The sequence below is a fragment of the Vanellus vanellus genome (genome assembly GCF_965231255.1).
Source record: "Vanellus vanellus genome assembly, chromosome: 2".
NCBI classification, from domain to species: domain Eukaryota; kingdom Metazoa; phylum Chordata; class Aves; order Charadriiformes; family Charadriidae; genus Vanellus; species Vanellus vanellus.
Window position 1 is genome coordinate 102614496 of NC_138906.1, and position 27374 is coordinate 102641869.

General features: G+C 42.2%; 1 protein-coding gene across 1 annotated transcript in view; it reads left to right on the plus strand.

Moving 5' to 3' along the window:
- Positions 1-10411: 10411 nt before the first annotated feature.
- The window catches only part of CTNNAL1 (catenin alpha like 1), a 63024-nt gene continuing 46061 nt past the window's right edge, over positions 10412-27374 (plus strand). The window contains exon 1 of the mRNA XM_082479964.1: positions 10412-10579. Coding sequence (XP_082336090.1) covers positions 10454-10579 — 126 coding nt within the window. The 5' untranslated portion in view covers positions 10412-10453. The remainder of the gene's footprint in view (positions 10580-27374) is intronic.

A 27374-nucleotide genomic window follows, 5' to 3' on the forward strand; every position in this document is an offset into this window, starting at 1 on the left:
AAACAATAATAAATTGTTATGGCTTCTTCAAACCATAACACTAGAAGAATTGGTATCTCTGAAAAGTGGAGACATGACTCATATTCATCATTAGAAGGTGAAGACAGTCCCTACAGCTACTGGGGTACTTGGTGTTCGGCACTGTGCAGGGTGAGCAGCTGCATCACGTAATCAGCAGAGAGCAGGGAAGGGTTTCCTTGCCACCCCCTAACCCCCCCAATTTGCATCCATCTTATTACAAAGGAAATAAATGTAGAAAGAGTTTAGTAAATAGGGATAGGCTTATACACACAGGTGCTCATGGAATGGCAGGTGCTCATGCCTTTTATAAGGTGCCCTTGGAATGGCAAACTTTCTCTGAAACTCATATTTCATATATGACCCTTTTTTTTAAAGAAAGTTTTAAGAAGAGGAACCAAAATGATGCATGACTTAGAAGTCAAAAGTATTCATTCAGTTTCCATTAAGAAGGTGTTTGGGGGAAGTGTCTTAAAGCATCTTCAGATAGAAACATTAGAAGATAGAACATTAGGAGTGAAGAAAGAAACATTTATGCTTAAATCCATAAGTGGACTCTATCACCATTTGTTTGGAATGAAAGGTAAACCTGCAGGAACACTGCTAAACATAATATGAGCTGCACAAGACCACACTGTCTAGTCCCAATTCTATTTTGAAACAAAAAGGGCAGTAATTCATAAGTACATGGGTAAAATGTTATTGACTAAAAGTTTCCTATTTAATCCATTATTTTTTTCCTGGATTCAGGTAAGAATTAATTGTAGGGAACACAGCAGTTTCGGTTTTGTATCAGGATGAAGACAAAGCCTGCCTGAGATTTCTTCAAAAAAAGACACCACCCTGAAGCATCCACAGCTGAACACTCATGTGGGAACTGGGATTCTAGTTTCAAGAGCATGGTCTAAAGCTGGCTGAGCAGGGATTCTAATCAGGTTCTGTATGTTATGTGTGTGACCTGGATACCAGGCTACACTCATCTACGTGGATTTTCCCTTTCCATCTTGTCTCTGCCATGCCCTTTTTTTTTTAAAAAAAAAAAAGAATCCTAATCAGCTGTCTTTCAAAGTCAAGGACAAGCTCCACCTGAGCTAAAAGAATAATATCGTTCGCTGTATTCCCTCAGCACCTTGATCATCACTTTTGAAAAGGACAGAGAAGTAGACAAAATAGGATTGTTGCACAGTTCCTGCTGAACGGGCTGAGGTTCCCCACCCAACATGTATCAATATTTGAGCAAGACAGGTAGAGTAGGGGGAAATTCCATCAGGATGTAATCATCAATATATATTACTCTGTGATATTTTAAATGTCAAAAAAACCACTGCTTTAAAATACAGTGGTATTTTTCTAATTATGCCGGTCTGTTGAGATACACAGTATTGTAAGAAACCAAAATGGGCACATATGTAGGTATAGACACTAAATAAGGTCCTGAGAATCCTGAAGCCATTTGTGGGCTAAATAGCTGACAAGAAACACGAAACTCTGAAAACACAAATTGTCTCCTATCAATTGGTTTCTCTTGTCTTCAGAGAAGCAGGACTATCACCATTCTTTATAAATACATGGGATGAAAGAAACATTTGATTAGGAAATTATTTTCTCCTTATCCAAAGCATACAATTAGATTTCACACACTGATTAATTGCTAGAAGAGACTAACTGTGAAATAAGAAAGCCTGGACTTCAAAGTGACTTCCCTCTGCGATTTGCAAACTTCTTCCTGTTAGAGGAACATGCACAGTGTCCTAAGCATACCGAAACATGCAGTCCTCATTTGGCACCACACCAATTTACATCAATGTAAATGTTGCCAAGTCAGGACTACTGTTAGTGAGTACAACCAAAAAATAATCTGTCAACATGCTCCTTACACTCCAACACCTCATTTTGCTTTCAAAACTTTTGCCTATTAGGGCCTGTCTACATTATATTTCTGAAAAAATGGTTGATATCGCACTGGCAATTCAGTACCAATGTCAAGTTCTAAAAAATACTTTTAGTACTTTGAACATGACTGAAAAAGAGAGGTTTCTAAATTTTCAGTTGTTTGCATTATGTTTTCTGGAACTTTTTATATTTAGTATAAACTCACTGAATGTACTTATTACAAAAATCCTTGTGTTCCCTTGGCAATAGCTTGCTGCTTCCCCTTCCATTTCAGCTGCACTTACAATTTTCTGCTCCAATTCTGATACTCCAGCATGTACTCTCCTGCTGCCAGAAACAGAATTGAATCCTACCAGCTGCCTGTAAGGGGTTAGGCTAATGATTTCTCCAAATAGTACAGTCATCTAATTTAGCAACAATAAACCATCTATATCTTAGCATTAAAAGTATTTTGTTAGTCATGCATATTAGTAAAATCTTTGTTGAGATTAATTTGGATTGTTAACTGAGAAATAACAACCCATGTTTTAAAAAGAACGTATATCGAAACAAAGTATTTTTTAGTACCCTGTTAATAAGGAATTTTAAGTAATGTTATGACCACAAGTCTAGAAGCTGTCCAATTTTTTTAGAATGGATCCAGGTTAATTTAACAATGTCACATAGGTAAAATTCCCAAACAGGTGTCAACAGTTCAGAGGTCAGAGAGGTATGAAAGACACAGTATCCTTGGATATTCCCAGTTTCTTTCCTCTAAGGAGGTTAAAAAAAAAAAAGGAGGAAAATAGAGCAACTGGGATAATTGATATCCAGTGAAACATATTCTTAAATGTTGCAAAGACTTAGGCATGACAACAATCTAAATAGAACCCGTGTGCATTAGCATCTGTGTAACTTTTTCCTACTATCTCATTAGCATCACAAAATGCAGACCAAGAGGATTTTGATCGTCAGCCAGCTCATGCATGTTGCCATTACCCTTCCTCTCATACAATTCCTATACTTCCCTCACATATCTCTGGAAACTAACAGAGTATGTGTGGGCATTTTTAAATCATTAACATCTCTAAATGGTATATTTAAAAATAATACACAGATAATTGAAATTTTTTAAGGAATGTGTTATTTATTGCATGACTAAGCTAACAAATGCCAATTTGAAAAGAAAATAGCTTCTAATCTAAGTATTCATTCACTGATGAATTAAAATCACCAAGTTATTCAGCACAATTCAAAATGAAAAAGCTGACATATCATTTATTGTAAAGGCCACAGCTATAATAGGAACGTCATTGTTTCCCGTTCTGCTGGTCTCACACATTCTTTTTAATCTTGATTATTTGTCACCCTGTTAGGGACTTCTTATGGTAATGAAATCCTTTTGTCAGTGATGTAACCGGAGCCTTTTGCTGCATTTTCCCTTCCTACATAAGTTACAATTGCGGTTCTAAACACTGTGGAGGTTTCTTCTGAATCACACAATTGCAGATTGTTCAAAGGAGACACACGCTCCTGCTGTTGCTAGGTGGCAAATGCTCTTAAAGATTTTGCAGGCTAGAGATTTCTTCAAACCTTTAATCCTCCATATTTATTTTATAACCCACAGGAACAGTTAAAAAAAGAAAACCCAAACAAACACCACCACTCAGTGCTAGGATGACAGAAGATCAGAAAGAGATAAAACATTTGGCGTCAAAGCTTACTTCCATCTCTAACTACAGGTCAGTTTAAGATTTCTTGAGGGATGATTATGGTACATCTGCGTATTGCGAAGCTGCTTATGCCTTTTTCTAAAACTCATGTGCTAGCTCCTGTTCAGAACAGGGTCCTAGATGTAATGAAAAAGCCTCAGACACAGTCCTTTGAAAAATATACATGTACGAAAGAAGAATTTCACAGAGTGCAAGGAAAAAAGCTTAAATTATTGCTTAGCATCTAGGACCTGATCATCTGGGAGTTGATTTTGCCTGATATGTTGCAGAAGCACTAAGAGTTTCGAAGAGTATATTAACTCATTAATAAATCTATACAGTGTTAGTATGAAAAAGGTCCTGTACTCTATCGTTCCTAGGGTATGATTTTATAAAACTGGATGTTAATTCTTACTAACAGTTCAAGATGAAACTGTTTTTCAGATGTCCCTTTTGAAATAAGGCCAGTTTCACAGCTGAAGCTAAACTGATGAGACTTTTCACCTCCAAAAGCTGTCACACCAATGTCAGTAAGTGTTAGACTCATGTCCATACACCAGTAATATTTATTAAAGGACAGCACAAGGAAACTCTGAATAAAGGAAATAATACCAGGCTTGATTACAGAACAGCTTCAGCTTCTCCTGCAGTACCTCATACCTGTGTAAAAGTCACAAGTCCTTGCCTGTTGCACACAGGTGAAGGTAGTTCCTGCAGCTGGAGTACACTGAAATCTCTGGCTAGCACAGTACTTGCTTTGTCCTATATGTCTCACTCGCAGCCTGGCCCTTATTCTCACATCACTTGCTATGCCCTCCTTCAGCCTGCCCTTTTCTCATTTGTTCCTATTCCTTACATTTGGCCCCCCTACTAGGCTCTCAAAAAACAGTCCTGCTCAAGGTACATGCAAGTTTCTGAAAATTTAGCTGTTAGTCTCCAAATAAATTCTACAGAATGTATCCAAAACCCCTAGTTTTCATACGTTTATTCTTCAGCTAAATTTAGGCAAACTGTTATAGGGACTACAAAAGGCATTTCTCTGACTGTCCCATCCCATTTACATAAATGTCATTAAATTTCACCTTTGTGAGCCAGCCAGGATCTTCTCAGCAAAACAATGGAAAGAATTATTCCATTTTGGAAAATGCCCTTTTTTCCCTAATCTCACTTTTTTTTTTTTTAAACAAAGCTATGTAATTTCTTCTGAAAATTAAACAAACAAGTCATTCTGAGACAACAACCTGTTGGAGAACCACACCGCAGTTTTGAAGTTCAGCATATGCATATACAAACAAAAGCATGGGTCTTACAATGGAAAGTCTTGGGCGACTCTTGCAGTATCCATTGGTGTAGATCTTTCCTTACCAATAAAGTCTCATATTATCATTAAAAAAGTAAAATCTTACAGGATGGAAAATTGTTCCCTCCCTACCTGAGCCACGCATCTGCTACAACTGTAGGTGGCTTGGGTAGGAAACATCAGTGAAAAGGTAGGATATATTCTTCAGACTTTAATTCTTCTCTCTTTAATTCTGATCAGTTGACTAAAGCTTCCATGCTCTTCGCATTCAGAATGTCACAGGACATGTATGCTTTATGACAAGATGTATTCTCAAAAATAAGCTACTCATTGCAGGAGTCTCATGATGGTGCTAGGATTTATGAAGCCTACTGGGTCCTTACACCTCTTGGAGAACTAACATGGGTAACTGTATTCTTATGTGCTCTGTAAAAGAGACAGTCAAACCATCATGGGTTTCCGATATCTGACAGTTCCTCATTTTCTTTTGACAGCCATAGGAAACTTCTGACAGCTACCACCTTATAAACTCAAAGGGAGCCACTGCCTGAAATCACTGCCTGGCTGTATAGGCACACAGACATTCTGAATAAACATTCAGAATAAAAACAGACACTACCTATGGTCCTTTGGATATGTCTATACATTATTTTTACATCCCCTTCTTCTTCATATTCTCTGTAATAACTGTTGCAATCCCATTGTGAATGTAATTCACAAAATGACAAAAATATATAGTCACTGTATAGTCGCATAAAATGCTCTCTATGTAAAAAAAGTAACGTTATCTTTGCAAAGTGAAGTATTTTACTACGGGGTATGAAGTAAACATAAAAGCTTGCTTGGTTTTATGAAGTGTAATGTACTCTGGAGTTAATAACCACTAATAATCAGGATTAGGCATTTCAAGCAATGCTTGCCTCCCATCTTTTAATATTTCTCAAAAATCTAAAATTTTTAGTCGTCTTTAAAATTACTGATTTCACAAGTTGCCTGCAAAACACCCCCACTGAAACAAAAAAAAATATGACTTTGTCGAGTTTTAGAGGAAACTGGAGGTAATCAAGGGAAAAGTTTAATCTTAGGGTGAATTTCAAAATTTCATCTGGAAAGATGATTGATGTGCTTTCCCCTCCCACACTGCTCTAACTTTAATCTCACCTGGAGGAAAGAGAATGGGTGCAATCTGACACTTAGCCCACTCAGCTCTGCTTTCCAGACTGCAGCTGAGAGATAAAGACACAACAGAAGTGTTGCTTCCTCTCACTCCTGGATATTTGGGATGTTCTCTATGGGAAGATAAAGAGCAATTACCTGCTCTTGGAATTCATCCTCAAGGTGCTATTAATTTAGATAATTCCTATGTCTTATCTGACTCAGTATGCATGCATACATGGAAGAATGCTCATTATCAAAACTCCCTGAAAAGCCCTCTGATCCCATCAGCTGGCCTTTACCAGTATTTCCCTGTTCTCCCTGCAGTTAGTGTTTCCTAGACCAACTGTTCTTTGTGGCCAGAAACTGTTAGGCTCCTCTCCGCAGCACACAAGCATACAAGTTTTGACTTGTTAAATGGCATCTGCTTTGCTGCGTGTGTCTCAACAGCACATACACAACAACCATAATCACCTGTTTCTTAAGGGTTAAACACGAGGTTTCTTCTAGTGGAAAAGGTTTCTGTCCCCATCACTGACCTTACACCAGTCAAGAAGACCAGATTAGCAAAAACATTATTTAAACTGTTTAAGTGTTGCCCATCTCATTTTGTTTTAAACAGACCAGGGAACACAGGCACCTTAGCTGGAAGGTAAGAGCAGGTGCTAACTAGTCCATCAAACTGAGGATGACTGACAGCCTCTTCAGACAAGCCGTGGTGCAGGTAGAATAAGATATGCTTACTCATTAGTACATTTCATATAATTCTCATCAAAGCTAAGAGGCCAGCATCCATGGTCAAAGGCCCAGCTACACATAAAGGCTCAAAACAACCGTCTTTCTCAGGAGCATTGTCATTGTCAGGGTGTGGACATTAGCTTAGAGAAAAAACTGGTTTGGAGCAGCACTGTGCTGGATAGTAGTTTTCTCCTACAAAAGTTGCTTCAGATAGGAAAGACAAAGGCTACAAGCTTGATGAGGGAAAAATGGTTTACCTTCTGTGTGGGAACCTGCCACTAGTCACAGAACTCAAGCTTGTGGGAGACCATGGATAGAGGAGCAGAAGGTGTCACATCCTTGAGTGAAGTCTGGAAGCAATATGAGGAGGAACAGATTGACACATTCATAATGCTGTGAGGATATGAATCACTTCCTTCCCCTTGATCACTGACAAAGTTATGAAGTTCGAAATATAGTCCATTAGGCACTACTCTCATCCTCTATCCTTATACTTCAAATGCCTTTCAGATGTAAGGTAGAGCTAAACAGCGGTAGCTGTCTAGAAACTGCCATGGCCAGTGGTCCTGCTCCTGCATCGCAGGTGTGAGGGACATTTGTTTTGGGTGATGGGCTATTGCTTTCCTGAATGCATCACATGGGCTGAAAATTATAGTATGCAAAATATTCTAGTGCTGTGCATTGCACATTTAGAGTGCTCCCTCAGAAGTATGTGTTGGCATGCCAAAGGTGTGGTTGCAATTTATCACACTGGCTCATTCAAATTGTCTTAACGTAATTAAAAAGCACAGTTAAGCTCCAGGCTATCATTTTTGAAGATGTCCTCTAGGTGTCTTCAAAGATGTTAGTCTGCAACATGCTAGAGCTTTTCAATTGTGTTAAATTAGAACGATCACAACACACATTCTGTTTGCCCAGCACAGGACCCAGAAGCAGAGCATGTGGTTGCCATGTTTAAACTGGAAGCACCTGAAGAGAAGTGGGAGAACTAGACAGTGTTGTCACTAACACTACCCACTAATGCCACTTATCTAGTGAAAACAAAATGAAAGCGGGAAAAGATTGGGAATAGGACTTCTGTCTGCAGAAAGGCATTGCAGAGTTCCCACCATTTGTCCAATCTGTGTAGAAAGTTATTTTTAAACTGCTATTTTTGCAACCATCTTTTATACCAAACTTGTTTTCTTTTTCCATGTGAAGTTAAAATCTGTAAAATTCATCATTAATCTCTGCTACTTACTCTGCTTTGAATCAGAAAATGTCATCCCCAGGAAGCCTGGTCCGTTATTGCATTGGAGAAGACAGACAGCCTTTGAAATTAAGTGACACAGACTTGGCTACCACACCAAATTATAAACCACAAGTGCATCCAAGTGTGCATGTGCTTCTGGTTAATTTCTGATGCGAATTGCAGATTCCTATCAGTAGATGGTGATGACGTAGATAATTTGTATTATGGTAATGTTCATAAAATAGTCAATGAGTGGGAATTAACAATTCTGAAGGAGGAAAGCGCTTCAAGTAGAAGAGGGCAGGAAGAAGGCAGCAAAGGAATGCATTTCTCTCTCTCTGGTATTACTGACACTTTGTCTGGTACATGCTGCAGCTCATATGACCCAGAAGTCTCCTCCTGTACCACTGTACAGTCCTGGGGAGGCTGCAACCCCACCTGACCTTGGTACTCTACCAAAATGCAACAGAAAACAATTGTTGCCAAAGGCTTAGAATCTGGGTACTGAGAAGTGAAGGGAAAACAAATGACCTGAAAAAGAATGAAAGATGTTGTAAGAAAATGAAAATTTTAGGAGGAAAAAACCCAAGGAGTCTCAAGTGTGCTCTAAACCACTTTGATCAAGCATGACTAGCATTTATTTCAAGTCTACACCATCATTTAGATGTCTTTGTACCATGGCAGATTTAAGCCTTCAGTTCTCTCCTGTAACACTTGATGTTATATAAGATGTCATTTTAGAAAATATGAGACCGTGTTGGAAACCAATTTCCTGAAGAGCTAGGAACAGAGTCATATCGTTATCTAGGGTTATAGTTGCAGTTCTGGCAATTTTCTTTTTTTAATAAACATGGATAACTCCATAGGACTCCAAAGGACAACAAATACTGTCCTTTATCTTATGTCTAGGTTCCAAAGGACAACAAATGCTGTCCTTTATCTTATACCTAGGTTTCAAAATTGTGCAAAAGATACTTTGTGCAAAAGAGGTCAGAAATCTTCCCCAAAACAGAAAATGATGCAAAGTCCTTGATCTAACAACATTAAAAAAAGGCAAAGACACCTTTACAGAGTTGTTTTGTCTGAGATCTGAGCAGTCAAACACAAGTCATCAGTTCAGACCAGGAAACCAAGTAGTTATGTTAAAGCCATTTATTGGCCCAGGCCCTACGTAGGGCTTGTTGGCTCACGCACAGCGCTGCAGAGTTACCCCAATTCTAGGCAAGAGCTGCTTTTCACCTTGGTGGTTTGGATCACAGCCAGAAAAGCTCTGTTCCGTTTCCACAGTTTTGTGTAGACAAGCCTGTAGAAGAATCAGCCATACCAAATACATATGAGTAATACATACATCAAATTAGACAAGTAAGCATTCATGTATTGATCCTTCTTGAGTGCAGGTTACAAACTAATGTGGGGAAGTGAGTTTAGCCAATTCCAAAACAGAACAAAAAAACCCTAAACAAAACACTTTTATTCCTCTTAAATTACTTTTGCTGCCTTCTTGCTAGATCATAGATGGTCTGCTTTAGCACCAAGGCTGGGAAAAAACAGATACACATAATAGAATCACAGAATGGTTTGGGTTGGAAGGGACCTTAAAGATCATGTAGGTCCAACACCCCTTCCACTAGACCAGGTTGCTCAAAGCCCTGTCCAGCCTGGCCTTGAACACCTCCAGGGGTGGGGCATCCACAACTTCTCTGGGCAACCTGTTCCAGTGCCTCACCACCCTCATAGTAACCCTGACAGCTATTCTCTGACAACAGCCAGCGTGGCAGCACCGGATATTAGGAAAAGTTTCTTCACCGAAAGGGTTGTCAGGCACTGGAACAGGCTGTCCAGGGAAGTGGAAGCCGCCGTCCCTGGAGGTATTTAAAAGACGTTTAGATGTGGCACTGAGGGACGTGGTTTAGTGGCGGACAGGGCAGTGTTAGGGTAACGGTTGGGCTCGATGATCTTCAAGGTCTCTTCCAATCAAAAGGATTCTATGATTCTACGACGGGGACGGTGCCTTCCTCAGCTTCGCGCCAGCCAGTGCCGCTTCAAGCCCAACGACCCGTTACCGGCCCAGACTCCCGTTTCCTTGGAGCGCCTCAGCCACCGCCACCACCTCCGCCCAGCTTCCCCCACCCGGGCAGCGACCCACCGGCCGCCCCCGCCTTTGCTTCGGGCGAGAGAGACGGAGAAACTCTCGGTGGGAGGGGTGGCGGCGGGGACCGGTCCCGCTTTTCCCTCTCCTCCTCCTCCGCCGCCAGCTCCGGGCTGAGGGGAGGCGCGCGGCGGGGGCGGGGAGGGGGCGGGGCGGAGCGGCGGAGGCGGCTCCGCTCCGCCCCGCCCCCTCCTCGCCCGCGGCGGTCGGCGGGAGCGGAGTTGGCGGCGGCGGCGGTGGGGTTACCCCGTTCGGTTCCCCCCCTCCCCTCACCCGCCATGGCCACGTCCCCCTGCAGCAGCAGCGGCGTCTCCTCGTCGTCCTCGTCGGGGCTGGGGGCGGACGCGGGGCTGGAGATCCGCACGCGCTCGGTGGAGCAGACGTTGGTGCCGTTGGTGTCGCAGGTAGAAATACCGCGCCGCGAGAGCCCGACCTCCCCCCCCACCCCCACCTCTACCCACCTCAAACCCCCGCGGGCCGGGGGACCCGGGGACCCGCCTCCCCCTTCCCGCCCGGGACGGAGCTCGGCCGCCGCCGAAGTTTGCGAGGTCGGGTCGAGGCTCTTCGTAGCTTCCCCCCTTCCTTCCCCCTCACCCCTCCATCTCCGACCGCTCGGGCGGGGGCGGCTTTCCTCAGCCGCGCTCTTTCCTTCCCTCTTTCCCTCACGTCCCGGGCCCGGGGTCCCGCCAGCCGGCGCGGTGCGGGGGCGGTATCCCGCTGCCGGAGCTAAGCGAGGGGGGTTGTGTGTGTGGGGGGGTGATGCTGCATCTCCCCCCCCCCCCCCCGCCTTCCCGGCAAAGGCTCCGAAGTTCCCCGCAAGGTCGCGGTGCCGTTGCGTAAGGCCCGCGGCCGCGAAGGCGCTGCGGTGCCGGCGGCGGTTTGAGCCCCGGGATGGCGGGAGGAGGGCGGGGGCGAGTGGCCGGTGGGCGCTGGGCGGCGGGAAGCGTTAAGCCGCCCCTCCGCCCGAGTTCCCCCGGCCTCCCCTGCCTTCTCGCCGGATGGTTTTCCGCATGGGAGCGTTCTCCTTGTGGGGTTCCAGGGGGTTTGGAGAGGCTTTTGTGTTTTCGCGGTCCGGCCTGAGCGTTGCATTGATTGGAGCCCTTACGGCACCCGGGGAGAGGTACCCGAATTTTAAGAAGTTAAATAATACGCAAACTGTGTCTCGGTGACCTGTTAACGTGTCCCACACAGTGCTAAATGAGATTAAAAAAACAAACAAAAAAAACCAAAACAAAAACAAAAAACGAGGCTTTCAAATGGTCTTCTAAGTAATTACATGCCAACCACTTCGGTGTGGATGTTTTTGTCTGTCTTTTTTTTCTTTTAGATCTTTAGTTACAAAATTGGCGTTTGATATACACAATAAAAAACTTTTATTTTTTGAAAAACAGTGTATGAAAATAGCACAGTGTTTGCTTTACAACATTTTTGTACTTTGAACGCTGCTTATTAAAGTTAGCGAGTAGAAACCTATCTGTACAAAATCTTTAAACAATGTTTCACAACTATACAAAAATAACTAGTCCTGTTAAGGTCAAGTTATGTTTGTATCATCGTAGCCCATCTGGAAACAAATTGTTGTAAGCCTTGGTTTGCATTTGTACAGCTGGGCTGCTGGATAGGTTTGTGATGGGTAATTGTGGTTCTATACTTATCATGGTAATTTGTCTTTCTCTGAAGAAATCGGAGTCAGTTCGAATAAGCCTGTCGAAGGGATTAATTCTACTTTGCCTTGGAACAATTAGTTTAAAGTTCAATGAATTTTATACTCCTGAAACAACTGAGAGAGAGAAAATATGGAGACCACTTTTAGGAAGCTTAAGAACAAAGGGTCCCCTCCAATTGCAAAGGCTGAATTTATTTGCATATGTTAAATTCTTACTTTTAAGAGATTTCTGGGAAGATGTGCATATTCGTATTCCTCTGGAATACTCTTTAAGAACAGCGGTCTTATTTTGCTGTGGATTTGTTCCGTATTTAATACGTCATGTATGATTTTTCACTGACCACAAAGCCTATGACTGCGTCTTCCAAAAGCGCTAAGCATCTTTCACTTCCCCTGTATACAGTGTAAGGTGCCTGAGCATTTCCGAACTCTCAGAGCTTACTGTTTTCCTGGTGAAGTGCTCCTGACTTCAGACGAGCTTGTTCCCTTGAAGTGTGAGCGCTGAGCTCTGTTCAGATTAAGGTTGAAGTTGCTGATGGTATCAGCACTTGCCTGATAAAATGCCCCACTTACTGTACTGACTTATCGGTTCTGTCTGTACTGTTTCATTTAGATTGTTCAGTAGAGGTCTCACTGGCTTGCTTTGCTTGGGTATTTATGCAGAAAGGGTGTTTATAGAGTAGTTATGCAGAATATAAAAACCTAATTCTGATTAAGCTATGTATCAGCAGTAATGCTCAGGACTTTGTTTTTCTTCTTGTATGAAGTACACTTGCAAAAGGATTTGTTCTTGCTGTGAAGTTAACTTCACAGTTTACCCTTTTGTTCAAAGCTGAGAAGCACTATGTGATACTTGCATACTACTGAAAAAATAGTCAGAATGTTGTTACTGCTTTTCACTACTTATTTTAAGCAAAGAGGAAACAAAAGGTGCCTTGTCTGGCAAACTCACTTTCAATCTCTCTTGTGGAGCCAAATCTATTTCCTTTGAGAAAAAAAAAAAAAAAAAAAAAAGGCTGCATTGGTTCTTATTTAAATTCATGTACTGCATAGTACATCATCCTAATTGATGTGTAATACTGTAAATGTGTGATTGACCACTTGCTCTTACTCAGCAAATGTGAGGGTTGTTTTTGTTGGGTTTTCTTAATTGCACTTTGCAGCTTGATTTTTCTTATAGACTATATAGTATCAGAGTACATTTGCTGCCAGCAATGGTATAAGATTCCCATTTTCCTGGCAGGAGAAATTACCCTTAGAGTCATTACTACACATATTTATTAACAAATTTGTTTTTTAAACTTACAATTTACAGAGTTGAACTAGGTCTTCATTTTCCCTAGATCTATTCAGACCTTGATGTGGCCCTTTTCTAATAGTGCCACAAATGACAAAAGAAGATGGCAGATTTAAGTGGCAATATTAAGCATATTTGCTCACACTTCTTTTTCACTATCTACTTATCTGTACTGTGAAGAGAGTCATTCTACAGTATTGTGCAAAGCATGTGGCATGCAATTCAGAAAATATGGCTTTTGGGGTCAAACCATACAATTTTCTTTAGAATAAGTAGAACTCTTTTTTCCTGGATAGGTGTCTTTAGTTCAGTGTCCCACATGTAAATAGTACAGCATTCTTTAAAATCTAGACATCTCCTTCCCTGCTGCTACCCATTTCCAGTCTAATTATGTTGGGTTTTATTTTTTTATGGAAAGTTTTTGGCAACATAAGTCAGGAAGGGTGTTTAAAGTGGCCAGTGCTGACTCATTTAATAACAAGTCATTTAAACAGTTGAGGAAAGGCAAAGACAGGGGAAAAAGCACTTTCCAGGATGTGGCTCCACCAGCGACTTCCTCAGCTGCCATTATGTACCCGTTTGCTAGTCTAGCAGCAGTTGGGTATCTTCACAGCTGTAGGAGTCTGTCTGCCTGGATCTGTTCTAAGGAATCACTCTGAGAAACTGCAGAATAGTTTTTTGTCAACCTTCACAGTCAGGTACTTGGGAAAAGTTCACTGAGAGGGAACTTGGAGCTCTGTCTGCGTATGTTCCCGAAAGAACAAAGTTAGTTTTCATAGTTGAAGGTGACCTGTCCTCATAGTTGAAGGTGACCTGTCCTCATAGTTGAAGGTGACCTGTCCTCCAACATCTCCAGTGTAGACCTGTGGGATTACAGCTCACTGCTCAACCTTCAGAAAGCCCATTTTTTCACAGAATCACAAAATTTTCAGAGTTGGAAGGGACCTCTAGAGATCATCTAGTCCAACTCCCCTGCTAAAGCAGGATTGCCTAGAGCACGTTACTCAGGACTGCATCCAGGCGGGTCTTGAAAATCTCCAGAGAAGGGGACTCCACAACCTCCCCGGGCAGCCTGTGCCAGTGCTCTGTCACCCTCACCGTAAAGAAGTGTTTCCGTGTATTTGAACGGAACTTCCTATGTTCTAACTTGTGCCCATTACCCCTCGTCCTGTCACTTGGAACCATTGAAAAGAGCCTGGCTCCATCCTCCTTCGACCCACCCATTAGATACTTGTATGCATTAATAAAGTCTCCCCTCAGCCTTCTCTTCTCCAGGCTAAAGAGTCCCAGCTCTTTCAGCCTTTCCTCATAAGGGAGATGCTCCAAGCCCTTAATCATCTTAGTTGCCCTTCGCTGGACTCGCTCCAGCAGTTCCCTGTCCCTCTTGAACTGGGGAGCCCAAAACTGGACACAGTATTCCAGTTGTGGCCTCACCAGTGCCGAGTAGAGGGGGAGAATGACCTCCCTCGACCTACTGGTCACGCTCTTCCCTATGCAGCCCAGGATTCCATTGGCCTTTTTGGCAACAAGGGCACATTGCTGGGTCATGGATAATTTACTGTCTACCACGACCCCCAGATCCTTCTCCTCCGAGCTACTTTCCAGCAGGTCCGCCCCTAGCCTATACTGGTGCCTAGCATTCTTCCTCCCCAGGTGCAGGACCTTGCACTTGCTTTTGTTGAACCTCATTAGGTTCTTCTCTGCCCAGCTCTCCAGCCTGCCCAGGTCACGCTGGATGGCAGCACGGCCCTCTGGGGTGTCAGCCACCCCACCCAGTTTGGTATCATCAGCAAACTTGCTGAGGATACACTCTGTCCCCTCATCCAGGTCATTAATGAATATATTTAGCAAAACTGGACCAAGTATTGACCCCTGGGGGACACCACTGGTTACAGGCCTCCAACTAGACTCTGTGCCACTGATCACAACCCTCTGAGTTCTGTCCCGCAGCCAACACTCAATCCACCTCACTGCCACCTCATCTAGCCCATACTTCCTCAGCTTCCTAATGAGGATGTCATGGGAGACAGTGTCAAAAGCCTTGCTAAAGTCAAGGTAGATGACATCTACAACTCTCCCCTCATCCAGCCAACCAGTTATAACATCATAGAAAGCTATCAGGTTGGTCAAGCATGATTTACCCTTGGTAAATCCATGCTGACCACTTCCAATAACTTCCTGTTCCTCAACGTGTTTGGAGATGACATCCAGAATGAGTCGCTCCATTACCTTCCCAGGGACAGAGGTGAGACTAACCGGTCTGTAGTTCCCTGGGTCCTCCTTCTTGCCTTTTTTGAAGATTGGAGTGATGTCAGCCTTCCTCCAGTCCTCAGGCACCTCTCCTGTTCTCCATGACTGTTCAAAGACGATGGAGAGGGGTCTAGCAATAACATCCGCCAGCTCTCTCAGCACTCGCGGATGCATGCCATCAGGGCCCATGGACTTGTGAATGTCCAGCTTGGCCAAGTGGTCTCTGACACGGTCCTACTCAACTGAGGGAAAATCTTCCTCTCTCCAGACCTTCCCCTTTGCCTTCAGAGTGTGGGATTCATGAGGGACAGCTTTAGCAGTGAAGACCGAAGAAAAGAAGGCATTCAGTAACTCTGCCTTCTCTGTGTCTTCCACCACTAGGGCACCTGTCTCATTCACCAGTGGGCCTACATTTTCCCTAGTCTTCCTTTTTCTATTGATATACTCAAAGAATCTCTTCTATTGTCTTTAACTGCAGTGGCCAAGCTGAGTTCTGATTGAGCTTTGGCCCTTCTCATTTTCCCCCTACATAGCTTTGTTATATCTTGATAGTCCTCGTAAGTTGCCAACCCCCTTTTCCAGAGAATGTAAACTTTCCTTTTTTACCTGAGGTCCAGCCAAAGTTCTCTATTTAGCCAGGCTGGTCATCTTCCCGTCTGCTCGTTTTTCGAGACAAGGGGATGGCCTTCTCCTGCGCTTTTAAGAGCACCTGCTTGAAGTATGCCCAGCCTTCCTGGGCACCTTTGCTCTTCAAAACTGCCTCCCAAGGGACACTCTCAACCATACTCCTAAACAGGCTAAAGTCTGCCCTTCGGAAATCCAAGGTGGCAGTTCTGCTGGCTCCCCGCCTTACTTGATCAAGAATTGAAAATTCTATCATTTCATGATCACGAAATGCCATATGACATAAGGGGAGAGGCTGAAGGAAGTGGGTTTGTTCCACCTCAAGAAGAGAGGCGTAATGGTCAACTAGGACCTAGCTGTCATCTGCGAAGCTAAGATGATACTTTTCTATCTGTATCACTTTAATCTGCAGTGATTTTTCATCTGACCAACAGCAGAGTTTACTGTGGTCTACAACTACCCACCTAATGGGCAGGTATGGAGAAGATGGAGATAGACTGATCCTGGATGTATATGGTGATAGGACAAGAAGCAATGGACAGAAGCTGGAACATGGGACAGTCTGATGATATATAAGAAAAGGCCTTTTCCAATGCAAGGGTGGTCAAACACTGGATCAGGCGTGCAGAGCACCTACAGAGTCTGCAGTTTTGGAGATGTTCAGAAATAATTGGACAAGACCCTGAGCAACATGCTCTAACTGGACCTGGTTTGAGCAGGGAGCTGGACTAGACAAGCCTGAAAGTCCCTTTCATCATAAACAAGTCTGATTTTCTTCATGGTGGTATGTATTGTAATGAAAAGATATTGCTGCTGAGGAGTAATGGTCATCTAGGACCAAGATTTCATATAGGAAGCTAGAATGGTACTTGCCCATCTGTATCACTTTAATCTGCAGTGATTTTTTTTGTCTGATGTTTTGTTGCCTGGTCAGTGTTGCAAGTTGTTGTATAAGTGTCAGGCAACCTCAATACCTGAACTGTCAATCTAGTTTTAAGCAGGAGACTGCATGAGAAAGTTGATATTATCCATTGCATCTTTGAGTCCCTTGAAGTCTTAGTGAATAACATCTAATGTTGGCAAGGTTTTCTGGTTCACTTTAATATTTTCCATAGCCTCTTCTGCAGTCTTTTTCATTCATAGAATTGTCTAGGTTGGAAGAGACCCTTTGGATCATCGAGTCCAACCATCTACCCTACTCTACAAAATTCTCCCCTACACCATATCCCCCAACACCACATCTAAATGTCTCTTAAACACATCCAGGGATGGTGACTCAACCACCTCCCTGGGCAGTCTATTCCAATGCCCGACCACCCTTTCTGTGAAAAGTTCTTTCCTAATGTTCAGTCTAAATCTACCCTGTTGGAGCTTGAAGTCATTCCCTCTTGTTCTGTCATTAATTACCTGTGAGAAGAGACCAGCACCAACCTCTCTACAGTGTCCTTTCAAATAGTTGTAGAGAGTGATGAGGTCTCCCCTCAGCCTTCTCCTCCTCAAACTAAACAGTCCCAGCTCCTTCAACCGCTCTTCATATGGTTTGTTTGCTAGGCCCTTCACCAGCTTTGTTGCCCTCCTCTGCACTCGCTCCAGCACCTCGATATCTCTCTTGTATTGAGGTGCCCAAAACTGGACACAATACTCAAGGTGCGGCCTCACCAGTGCTGAGTACAGGGGCACAATCACCTCCCTACTTCTGCTGGCCACGCTATTTCTAATACAAGCCAGGATGCCGTTGGCTTTCTTGGCCACCTGGGCACACTGCCGGCTCATGTTCAGCCGCTTGTCAATTAGAACCCCCAGGTCTCTTTCTGCCAGGCAGCTTTCCAGCCACACCTCCCCAAGGCTGTAGCGCTGCCTGGGGTTATTGTGGCCCAAGTGCAGGACCTGGCACTTGCCCTTGTTGAAACTCATACCATTGATGTTGGCCCAATGATCCAATCTATCTAAGTCTCTCTGTAGAGCTTCCCTATCCTCCTGGGAATCAACACTCCTGCTTAACTTGGTGTCATCTGCAAACTTGCTGATGATACACCCTATGTCCTTATCGAGATCATCAATAAAGACGTTGAACAGAAATGGTCCCAACACTGAGCCCTGAGGCACACCACTTGTGACCGGCCGCCAGCTGGATTTAAATCCATTGAGCACCACTCTTTGGGACCTTCCAGTCAGCCAGCGCTTGATCCAGCAGATCGTATGCTCATGCAGGCCATGCGAAGCCAGTTTTTCCACGAGAATTGTATGGGGGACAGTATCGAATGCTTTTTGAAAGTCCAGGTATACAATATCAACAGCCTTTCCCTCCTCCGATATTCTGGTAATCTTGTCATCAGAGGAGATCAGGTTCGTCTGGCAGGACCTGCCTTCCATAAACCCATGTTGACTAGGCCTGATCCCCTGGTTGCCCATTATGTGGGTTTTGATGGCATTGAAGATGACCTGCTCCGTGACCTTCCCTGGTATCGATGTTAGAGTGACAGGTCTATAGTTACCTGGATCCTCCTTTTTGCCTTTCTTGTAGATGGGTGTTACATTTGCCACCCTCCAGTCCATTGGGACCTCCCCAGTTAGCCATGACTTCCTGTAAATGATGGAAAGTGGTTTGGTGAGCACGTCTGCCAACTCTTTCAGAACTCTTGGGTGTAGCCCATCCGGTCCCATAGAACACAGGTTCTCTGAGTACATCACGTAGATACATTCTGGAGTAGGGATTGCTTCACTTTCTTTTGTAGCTGAGCACATATATGAATAGCTGCTCTGCTCTGTTCTTAGTTTCTGTGAAAGGGATGGGGCAAAGCCATGTCAAGAAGTCAAAGAGTATATCAGGGTTGTAACTCCTGAAGAAATGGGTTGTAATAGCTGGTAAGTTACTGTATGTTTAGTGGAACTGATGTTATTCTCCATAGAACTGAACAAGCATGTTCTGTCAAAGAGACAGAATTGTAAAACTGTAGACATGGAGTTCAATATGCTACTTTTCCGTAACACTGGTCTTTGAATTTTGTCTGTAAGCTAGCAGTGTCTTTGCGGAGGCTCTTTTGTGGTCTCTTTGTCTTCTAAGTTCTCAGGTGACTGGAAACTAGTAGGTTGCTCATGTTGTACCCCTCAGCAGCAGAACTCTGAACAGCAACTGGCATTCAGTTCTTTAATATACTGGTAGACGTGGACCTTAGTATGTCTCCTCACTGAAGAGTATTTCGTTTGGATGTAGCAAAGGAGCTTCATAAGACTTATTTTTTTGGGGATATATCCATGTGTGGCACCAACACTGGCCAAAACCTATGTAAGAGGTTTATATATAGTAAGAGACATACATACACGATACCTTTCAATAAACGTTCATTTCTTCTAGACTTAAGAGCTGCAAAACTAGTATCCTTGGGAATTATTCAGTCATGGACTTGTCTTAATGGTTTTTCTGCTAACAGCTTTAAAGCAGATTGTTCTCTATTAAGAGCACTGTTAGACTTCTAACGTGATATCACTAGCTTTTTATTCTTCGAAGTCCACAAAAACTGAGGGGTGGAGACGGGAACCCAAGTGCTATCCCTGTTTGTTTTTTCATCTGCGTCATGCATCAGCCTCATATATAAGCTGATGTTTGAATGTCTATAGTCATAGGATTGTATTCCAGTACAGGTTCGTTACATACCTACTTTTGAACTTTTTGCAAATCAAATGCGTTCTCTCTTTCTCCCTTAGAGATTAAATAAAAGTGTCTCATATACTCTCTCATTCCCTTCCTGAACTTTGGTATTCAGTCCAAGCTCTCATCCATTTCAACTTATTTGCATTTCCGTGCAGCACATGCATGGAGAGATTTGTTCCAGCAAGTCCCTCAGCTGCCTTGTTTCAGTAGGCATTTTTTGGTACCTCTAGGTCTTTCCCTTTCCCACCTCCAAGGGGCTAAAGGGTTCTTATGTTGTTGGCTGTTCTTGCTCCAGTATACTACCAGGGTTTGTGCTTTGCCCCTTACGGCTGTTTTTGGAGGATGGGAAAATTCCTTTTTGGAAAAAGTAGGGTAATCCATATTTATCTTAAACTCATTGCTTTCTTCAGTGCATTTGAGGAAAAAAAAAAAAAAAAACAAACAACCCAAACTGAGTGCACCCCTTTTAAAATTCTTCTTGGGTACCAGTCTTTATCCTTCAGTACTTTAAAAATTCTGGTAACTTGCAAGCTTTGAGAAGCTGTTTCTCCCCTTTTCCAGCATTTTCTTCTTTGTGAATTAATTTGGTAGTCACTTTAGACTTGAGACTTGGCACTACTGTTGAGTAATAAAATTATGAATTACGGTGTAGAGGCTTGCGTTGTAACTTGTACGTAGTGAAGCAAACCTCCTACTAAACTCTTTTTAGTTTACATCCTGTACTGCAAAGAAAATGTGCCATGGATGCAGAGTCATACGCATTAACTCTGCTGTTGAGTCTGGAAGCATATGGTATGCTGCCTATGTACAGAGTTGCACCTCATTAGTTTCAATTAGTCACTAATTCACTGACTCTTTCTTCTCCCTTTGGTTCCATAGGTATCGTGGGTTAAGTTGTGAGCTTGTGTTTTGTATTACAAATTTTCCACTCAATACAAATTCTTTTTCTGGAAAATGAAGCTTGCAGCAGCTCAACTGTTACTCAGCTTACACTAGGTATTCTGTGCACCTAAAGGAGCCTAATTCTTTTTCTTTGATTTATGCAGGAAAGTTAATCTTCGGAGATTGTCATCTGGCTGTAGATAATGAGATTACTGCAGTCCATAGTATCAGTTGTATCTCTGGGCTGACGTGGTTGCAGGTTTCCCTTTACTGGGGCTAGTTTTTAACTGACAGCTATTTAGTCATTGAAGCTAGGTTGTTAAGAAACAGTGAAAGGGAAATAGCTAATAATTTAGAGTTGTAATTTTTAAGGTATGCTGGGGAGCACAAGAGTACCTTAGAATATTCTAAATCGGTAAATGAAATTATTTTGTTATATTGAAAATAATTGATGCTAACATCACTAATGATGTTCTGCTTTACAAGAAAATTTACACTTGAACATTTTATCACATGAGCAACAGCACTACCGTGAAACAGCTGTGATTTCAGTTTTGTCTTTTTTTTTTTTTTTTTTTCTGTGCACCTTTGGATGGTGAAATTGGCTTTGAGTTAAGCTTGGCTCCTGCTTTATAATGTTATAAAGTCTTTGATGTGATAAATGAGTCAGAGTAACATTTCAAGTAGCTGAAGTAAGATGCTTCTTACTCACATAGCTGAAAATCAATTGCTCTTTTTCAATGGAATCTTATCTTTCAAATTTATGAGATCTGATTAATGGCTTTTCTATAGATTAGACAAATTTTTGTAGTTCTGCAGCAGAATAAGTATAAATCAAAACTGCCTCACAGTGATCCCGCACAAAAAGAATTGGAGCAGCTTTCTTGCTATTCAGCATTGTTAACAGATGGTTTTAGACAGATTAAGTAGGGAAATCCCCAAAGGGTGAATTATGAATTAATGATTGCAAACAACTATGATGGTAGTTTAGTAAAACTGCTGTATGGTACTATGAGCCTATGGCTTTCTTCATGGATTTATTTTATGTTTATTTATTCATTGACAAAGCATAACCCTTGCTAGATAGAGCCTTAAATCATAATTTTTACTCATTGAGTTGCATTGCATTCCATCAATAGCCTTGTTTAAAACTAGTGGGGTAAATGAGTAGTGATACAGACTCTAGTGCCAACTTGTAACTGTTGATCTGCTCTGGTTACTGAATGGGATGATTTCTTGGGTTCATACATAAAAGGAATTCTCAAAAAGTAAGATAACTCCTAAACACAAGTTACAAAAATAATGTATGAGCAAATCCTAAGGTTCTTCCAGATGTATATGGAAAGATAAAAAAATATGCATTTGCTTTTTGTCTTAGAGAAACACTGACTTTTTGTATTAAGCAGAATGAACATAATCACAGAAATCATGTATTTTCAAATAACAATAAAGTAAAATCGTGCTGTAGTAAAGTAATGTTGTAAACGTGGGGTTTGGGGTGTTGGGTGTAAGGTGTTTGGAGGTTTTTTTTATTCACAGGTGTCAAAATTTTGTAGAAGGGTAATATTGTCCAAAGTTGGAAGCTTAACACTTATGGGCTAGATGAGGTGACAGCAAGGTGGATTGAGAGTTGGCTACGGGACAGAACTCGGAGGGTTGTGATCAGTGGCGCAGAGTCTAGTTGGAGGCCTGTAACCAGTGGTGTCCCCCAGGGGTCAATACTTGGTCCAGTTTTGCTAAATATATTCATTAATGACCTGGATGAGGGGACAGAGTGTATCCTCAGCCAGTTTGCTGATGATACCAAACTGGGTGGGGTGGCTGACACCCCAGAGGGCCGTGCTGCCATCCAGCGTGACCTGGGCAGGCTGGAGAGCTGGGCAGAGAAGAACCTAATGAGGTTCAACAAAAGCAAGTGCAAGGTCCTGCACCTGGGGAGGAAGAATGCTAGGCACCAGTATAGGCTAGGGGCGGACCTGCTGGAAAGTAGCTCGGAGGAGAAGGATCTGGGGGTCGTGGTAGACAGTAAATTATCCATGACCCAGCAATGTGCCCTTGTTGCCAAAAAGGCCAATGGAATCCTGGGCTGCATAGGGAAGAGCGTGACCAGTAGGTCGAGGGAGGTCTTTCTCCCCCTCTACTCTGCACTGGTGAGGCCACAACTGGAATACTGTGTCCAGTTTTGGGCTCCCCAGTTCAAGAGGGACAGGGAACTGCTGGAGCGAGTCCAGCGAAGGGCAACTAAGATGATTAAGGGCTTGGAGCATCTCCCTTATGAGGAAAGGCTGAAAGAGCTGGGACTCTTTAGCCTGGAGAAGAGAAGGCTGAGGGGAGACTTTATTAATGCATACAAGTATCTAATGGGTGGGTCGAAGGAGGATGGAGCCAGGCTCTTTTCAATGGTTCCAAGTGACAGGACGAGGGGTAATGGGCACAAGTTAGAACATAGGAAGTTCCGTTCAAATACACGGAAACACTTCTTTACGGTGAGGGTGACAGAGCACTGGAACAGGCTGCCCGGGGAGGTTGTGGAGTCCCCTTCTCTGGAGATTTTCAAGACCCGCCTGGATGCAGTCCTGAGTAACGTGCTCTAGGCAATCCTGCTTTAGCAGGGGAGTTGGACTAGATGATCTCTAGAGGTCCCTTCCAACTCTGAAAACTCTGTGATTCCGTGAACATGTAGGAGTTAAACCAATGTACGGAATGTTCCCTTTTAATTATTAACGGTTCTGTATTGTATCTCAATGTTACATTTAAATATTGAATTTCCAACTGAATGAGTTTTTGTTGCCCCTGAGCTCTTCAAGGAAGCAATCAGAAGACTATACAGGCTCTTTAACATAAATAAGATAATAGTTCCTGGATTATGTGAAGGTGTTTTGTTGTTGTTTTACACTCCTCGAGGTGGATAGTAGTTGGATTTGCATAGCCTTTTCCAGAGCACACTGTACTTCTCTGTTAATCCCTAGGGCGAGTATGTGCTTTTCAAGATGAAATACCAGGTGTTGCTCTGAATTGAAGTGGTATGTCAAAATGCTGCTGAGGAAGCCTTCTCTAAAAAAGCCTGGAGGAACCCTCCTGTCTGCAACACACAGTGCAAGGCCGATTGAATGGCTGGTATTCATGGCAGTGGAGCTGTCCTTTTATGGGACTAACAAGCAGCTTTTTCTGCATCAGAGCCAGTCCCAATTTGAATAGAAGAAAGTGTTGTCCCTGTTACATCCTTTATTACAGTGTCTGAATTTTTAGTTCCACAACAGTGGATTATTTTTTCAATAAGCAGCTCAGAGCTGGCTCAGGCATTGTTTGCACAAGCAGTAGGTCAGGTACGTTAACAAAGGCAAGTTAGGAAGGAAAGCCACAATAATTATTTGCCATTCAGTCTCTGGTTTGGGGGATATCTGAGCATGTTGGTAAATTGAATTATTTCTGAGACTTGCATCTCTCTGGTGCTGAAAACACGTCTGCATCTGTTTTGACCACATCTGAAAGTACATTTTTAACAATTAACTTCCCTCTGAGTTGGTTTTGTATCCTTAGGCTTGCTCATGCCCAGGATTTCTAGGTGCAGAATGACAAAGGGTAATAGCTTTGTTTATGAAACCTGCCCATTTGGGTAAGAAGATACTGAACTGGAGGGTAATAGGAGGAGAGGAAAATGTACTGGTTTGTACACCCCTAAAACCAATTATTGGGTCTATTAGCTTATGTTTACTTTTCGAGGAAGGTAGCTGTGCATTTCAGCAAACTTCAAGACAGCAGTTAAGTTAGAAAGCCTATTCACAATGAAAAGTGCAGTAAATGCCATTTTATTTTTGGGTGCATTTTATGATAAGTAAATGCATATTTTCTGATGTTCAGTGTACTTGTTGATGCATATAGCATATAATCAGAAGAGGTTAAATTGGACTTTCAATCTGAAAAACTGTTTTTGCAACTTGTGTCAGGTGGCTCAAAGGTGCAAATTTCAGTTTGTAAACTTCCATACATCTTTTCAAAAAGAGAAATATGTTAGAATTTGAGTTGTCTGAAAATGAAGATCTTTATCATCTTCACTCATTTCTGTAGGAATTCTGAAGACATCTTTTGTGGGGGGAAGATAAGGCAGTCCTCTGGCTTGTAAGGCATATAACAATCAGAGTAAACAGGTTAGCTTTGTTTGATCGGTGGTCAAGCTCCACTACGTGTTCTCTGGTGATCTGTCTCCTCCTCTCTTCTGTGCCTGTAAAAAAGAAGGGAGGACGGCAGGAGTGCAGGACAGTTTTCATGTACTTTTCTGCTTCATATCTGCATATCATTGGGGGTCCTGGATTTTAAGGAGTTTGTGAAAAGTGAACATTAAAAAGCAAGCATATTTCTTCTCTATAATAGTGCTACTTTGGTAATACTATTAAAATAATTCAAACCTCCACATAATGTCTGAGTCCACAGGTTTCAAGAACTAGCCAGCTGTGTTCCTTTTTTTTTTTTTTTTTTGTTTCCTGGAGTTCCTTTTCACAACAACTTGCAAAACAAAATTTGGAAATAATTTAATCTCACTGAAAAAAAATTTCTGAAGTTTCCAGAGTTTTCATTACTTTGAAGAAACCCACACCGGAGGAAATAAATTGGTGTCATCAAAGTACTACATCTCAATTGAACAAGTTCATCTCTATCACATTTTGGATAATAATTTTCTCAATGGTGTTTGGTTTGGATCTTGAAATTTAAAGGGCCCTTGGTTTTCTAGGAATGTGTTCAGCACAAAGAAAGGGTATTCACTACTATAGTACAGTTTTGCTGTGAGTTGAATCCTTTCTTTTGATCTCTTAACAATTTCAAGAATGTGTAACAAGTACATAGGAATGGTGCTGTTAATCTGAGGTGTGTATTCGAATTTGAAGTTGTGTACTCTTGTCTTTCCTGGCAAACTTTACAAAGAGGTCTGAGATAGGTTTGGAAGCCTAGATCTGAAGGAGGTGAAGAGGACTTTTCACCCCTTCCAAACAATATTTTTCTACCTGTTGAAGCTATTGTGCCTGAGAAGTGGACAATTAAATGTTGTGGCGTTTTAAAATAAAAAAGTACGATTTGCAGTTAACCAAAAACCTGGTTATAACTGCAATATAGCTAGTGTCTTGTTTGCTTGTTTTATTCTTATGCTCTTTTCGGCAACCATGTTTGTGTACTGTAGGAGTTGAGATACTAGGTTAGGTATACCAGTGATCTCATTTGGTAGGGCTATTCTTGTGTTACTTGTCAGCTTCTACTTGTCCCTGCAGGTCCTGAATTGTACCTTCTTCCTTTTCAGAGGTGGCTTATCAGCTTGTTAGACACTACATGTGAAAGATTGCCTGAGGGTCCTCTAAGCATGTTAGCATTTGCTGGCAGATAAGTGAACCAGCATACAGATTGTTAAAGTAGTTTTTCATTTGCTTCCCTGAAGGCTTTTATGAAAGATGTGTACAAAAGCAATGAGAAGATGCTTTTAAAAAGCCTTCAGGTAACGATACAACTACAACTGTCTCAATACCACCAGTGTAACAGAACTCAGCTGTCTTGGACATGCAGTGTATTTGTACTGCCCTTCTAGACACGAGTGCATAGGCAGTATGAGGAAAATACATAAACATGGGGTAGCAGGATCATACCACTTCTTGGAAGCTGTTCTTTTACAGAAGTAGCAACTCAAGGTCCCGAATGATGCATTGGGGTCTGCAATTTCTGCCAGAAGGGGTTGGTTGCCCCTTTTGAATAATAACCTGTAGAGAAACTGTTCTGGTTCAACTGCCCGTAAAGCAGAGGCAGCTGTCTGAAATAACATTTTCAGGATAAGTAGAATATGGTTTCTTACAGTTAACTAGCACATATAGTAGTTAATGCAGTTGCATTTCATTTTGGTTATTTTTTTCCAGCCTTTGAAAACTTTCTGCAAAGTTCATTTGTGGGATTTTCCTACAAAATGAAAAATAAATAGAAAGGTAAGACTTTCCAATTCTAAAAATCTGCACATTAGCCAGACTTCTAAAAAATATTTTAGTGCTTGAAATTGTAGAAAATGCTTAATAAGACTTTCATTAATGCCTGGGCAGGCATCTAATCTTAAAAGACTTGATTTCTAGGAGAGGGAAGCAGGTAGTCCTCATTCACTTCTCAAGATCTCTTAGGCTCTTGTCTTTTGTGATGAGAAGTCTGTGTGACAGTTCTGCTTGTAGCCTTTATGGACTGGATGTCAAATGCCAGCTGCTGCTTCTGTGCTTTCTCACATGTATGCTTGTATTCTGCAGCAGATGTGGGTGTTGGAACGACGTGTGCTGCTGTCTGGCTAAAGGAGTCTGAAGACCTGTTTGTCCTTTAGTAGTACTAAAGACCTAATGAGAGACAGTACCTAAAATGCAGTATTAGAAGTTCCCCCCTGCCCCCAAACTCAAGATGAACTAATAAAAATATAAGCAGTGTAGGAAAGGCCGTTTTTTTTTTTTTTTTCTACATGTCCTATCAAATACAACTATATTTACTTTACAGCACACTTCTGTTGTAGGGGTTTGTAGCTTCTTCCTGACTATGTAGTGCTACTGCATTTTCTTAGCAAAGGCTTTCCATTCCTGGTACTAATTTTTTTCAGAAAGGAATTTTCTACCATAATGAAATTAATGGAAGGTAAAAAGCAGAAAATACACAAAATGGAAGAGGAGGTATTCCTCCGAGGATGCTACATGACTATAGCCAATCCTCATTTCATAGAGAAAACATCTTGCATATTTTTTCCAGCAGGAAGACTGATTAGTGTGAGGCAGTAACAAATCGTACTCTTCAGAGTCTAAATCATCCTGTGTACCATGTGGGTAT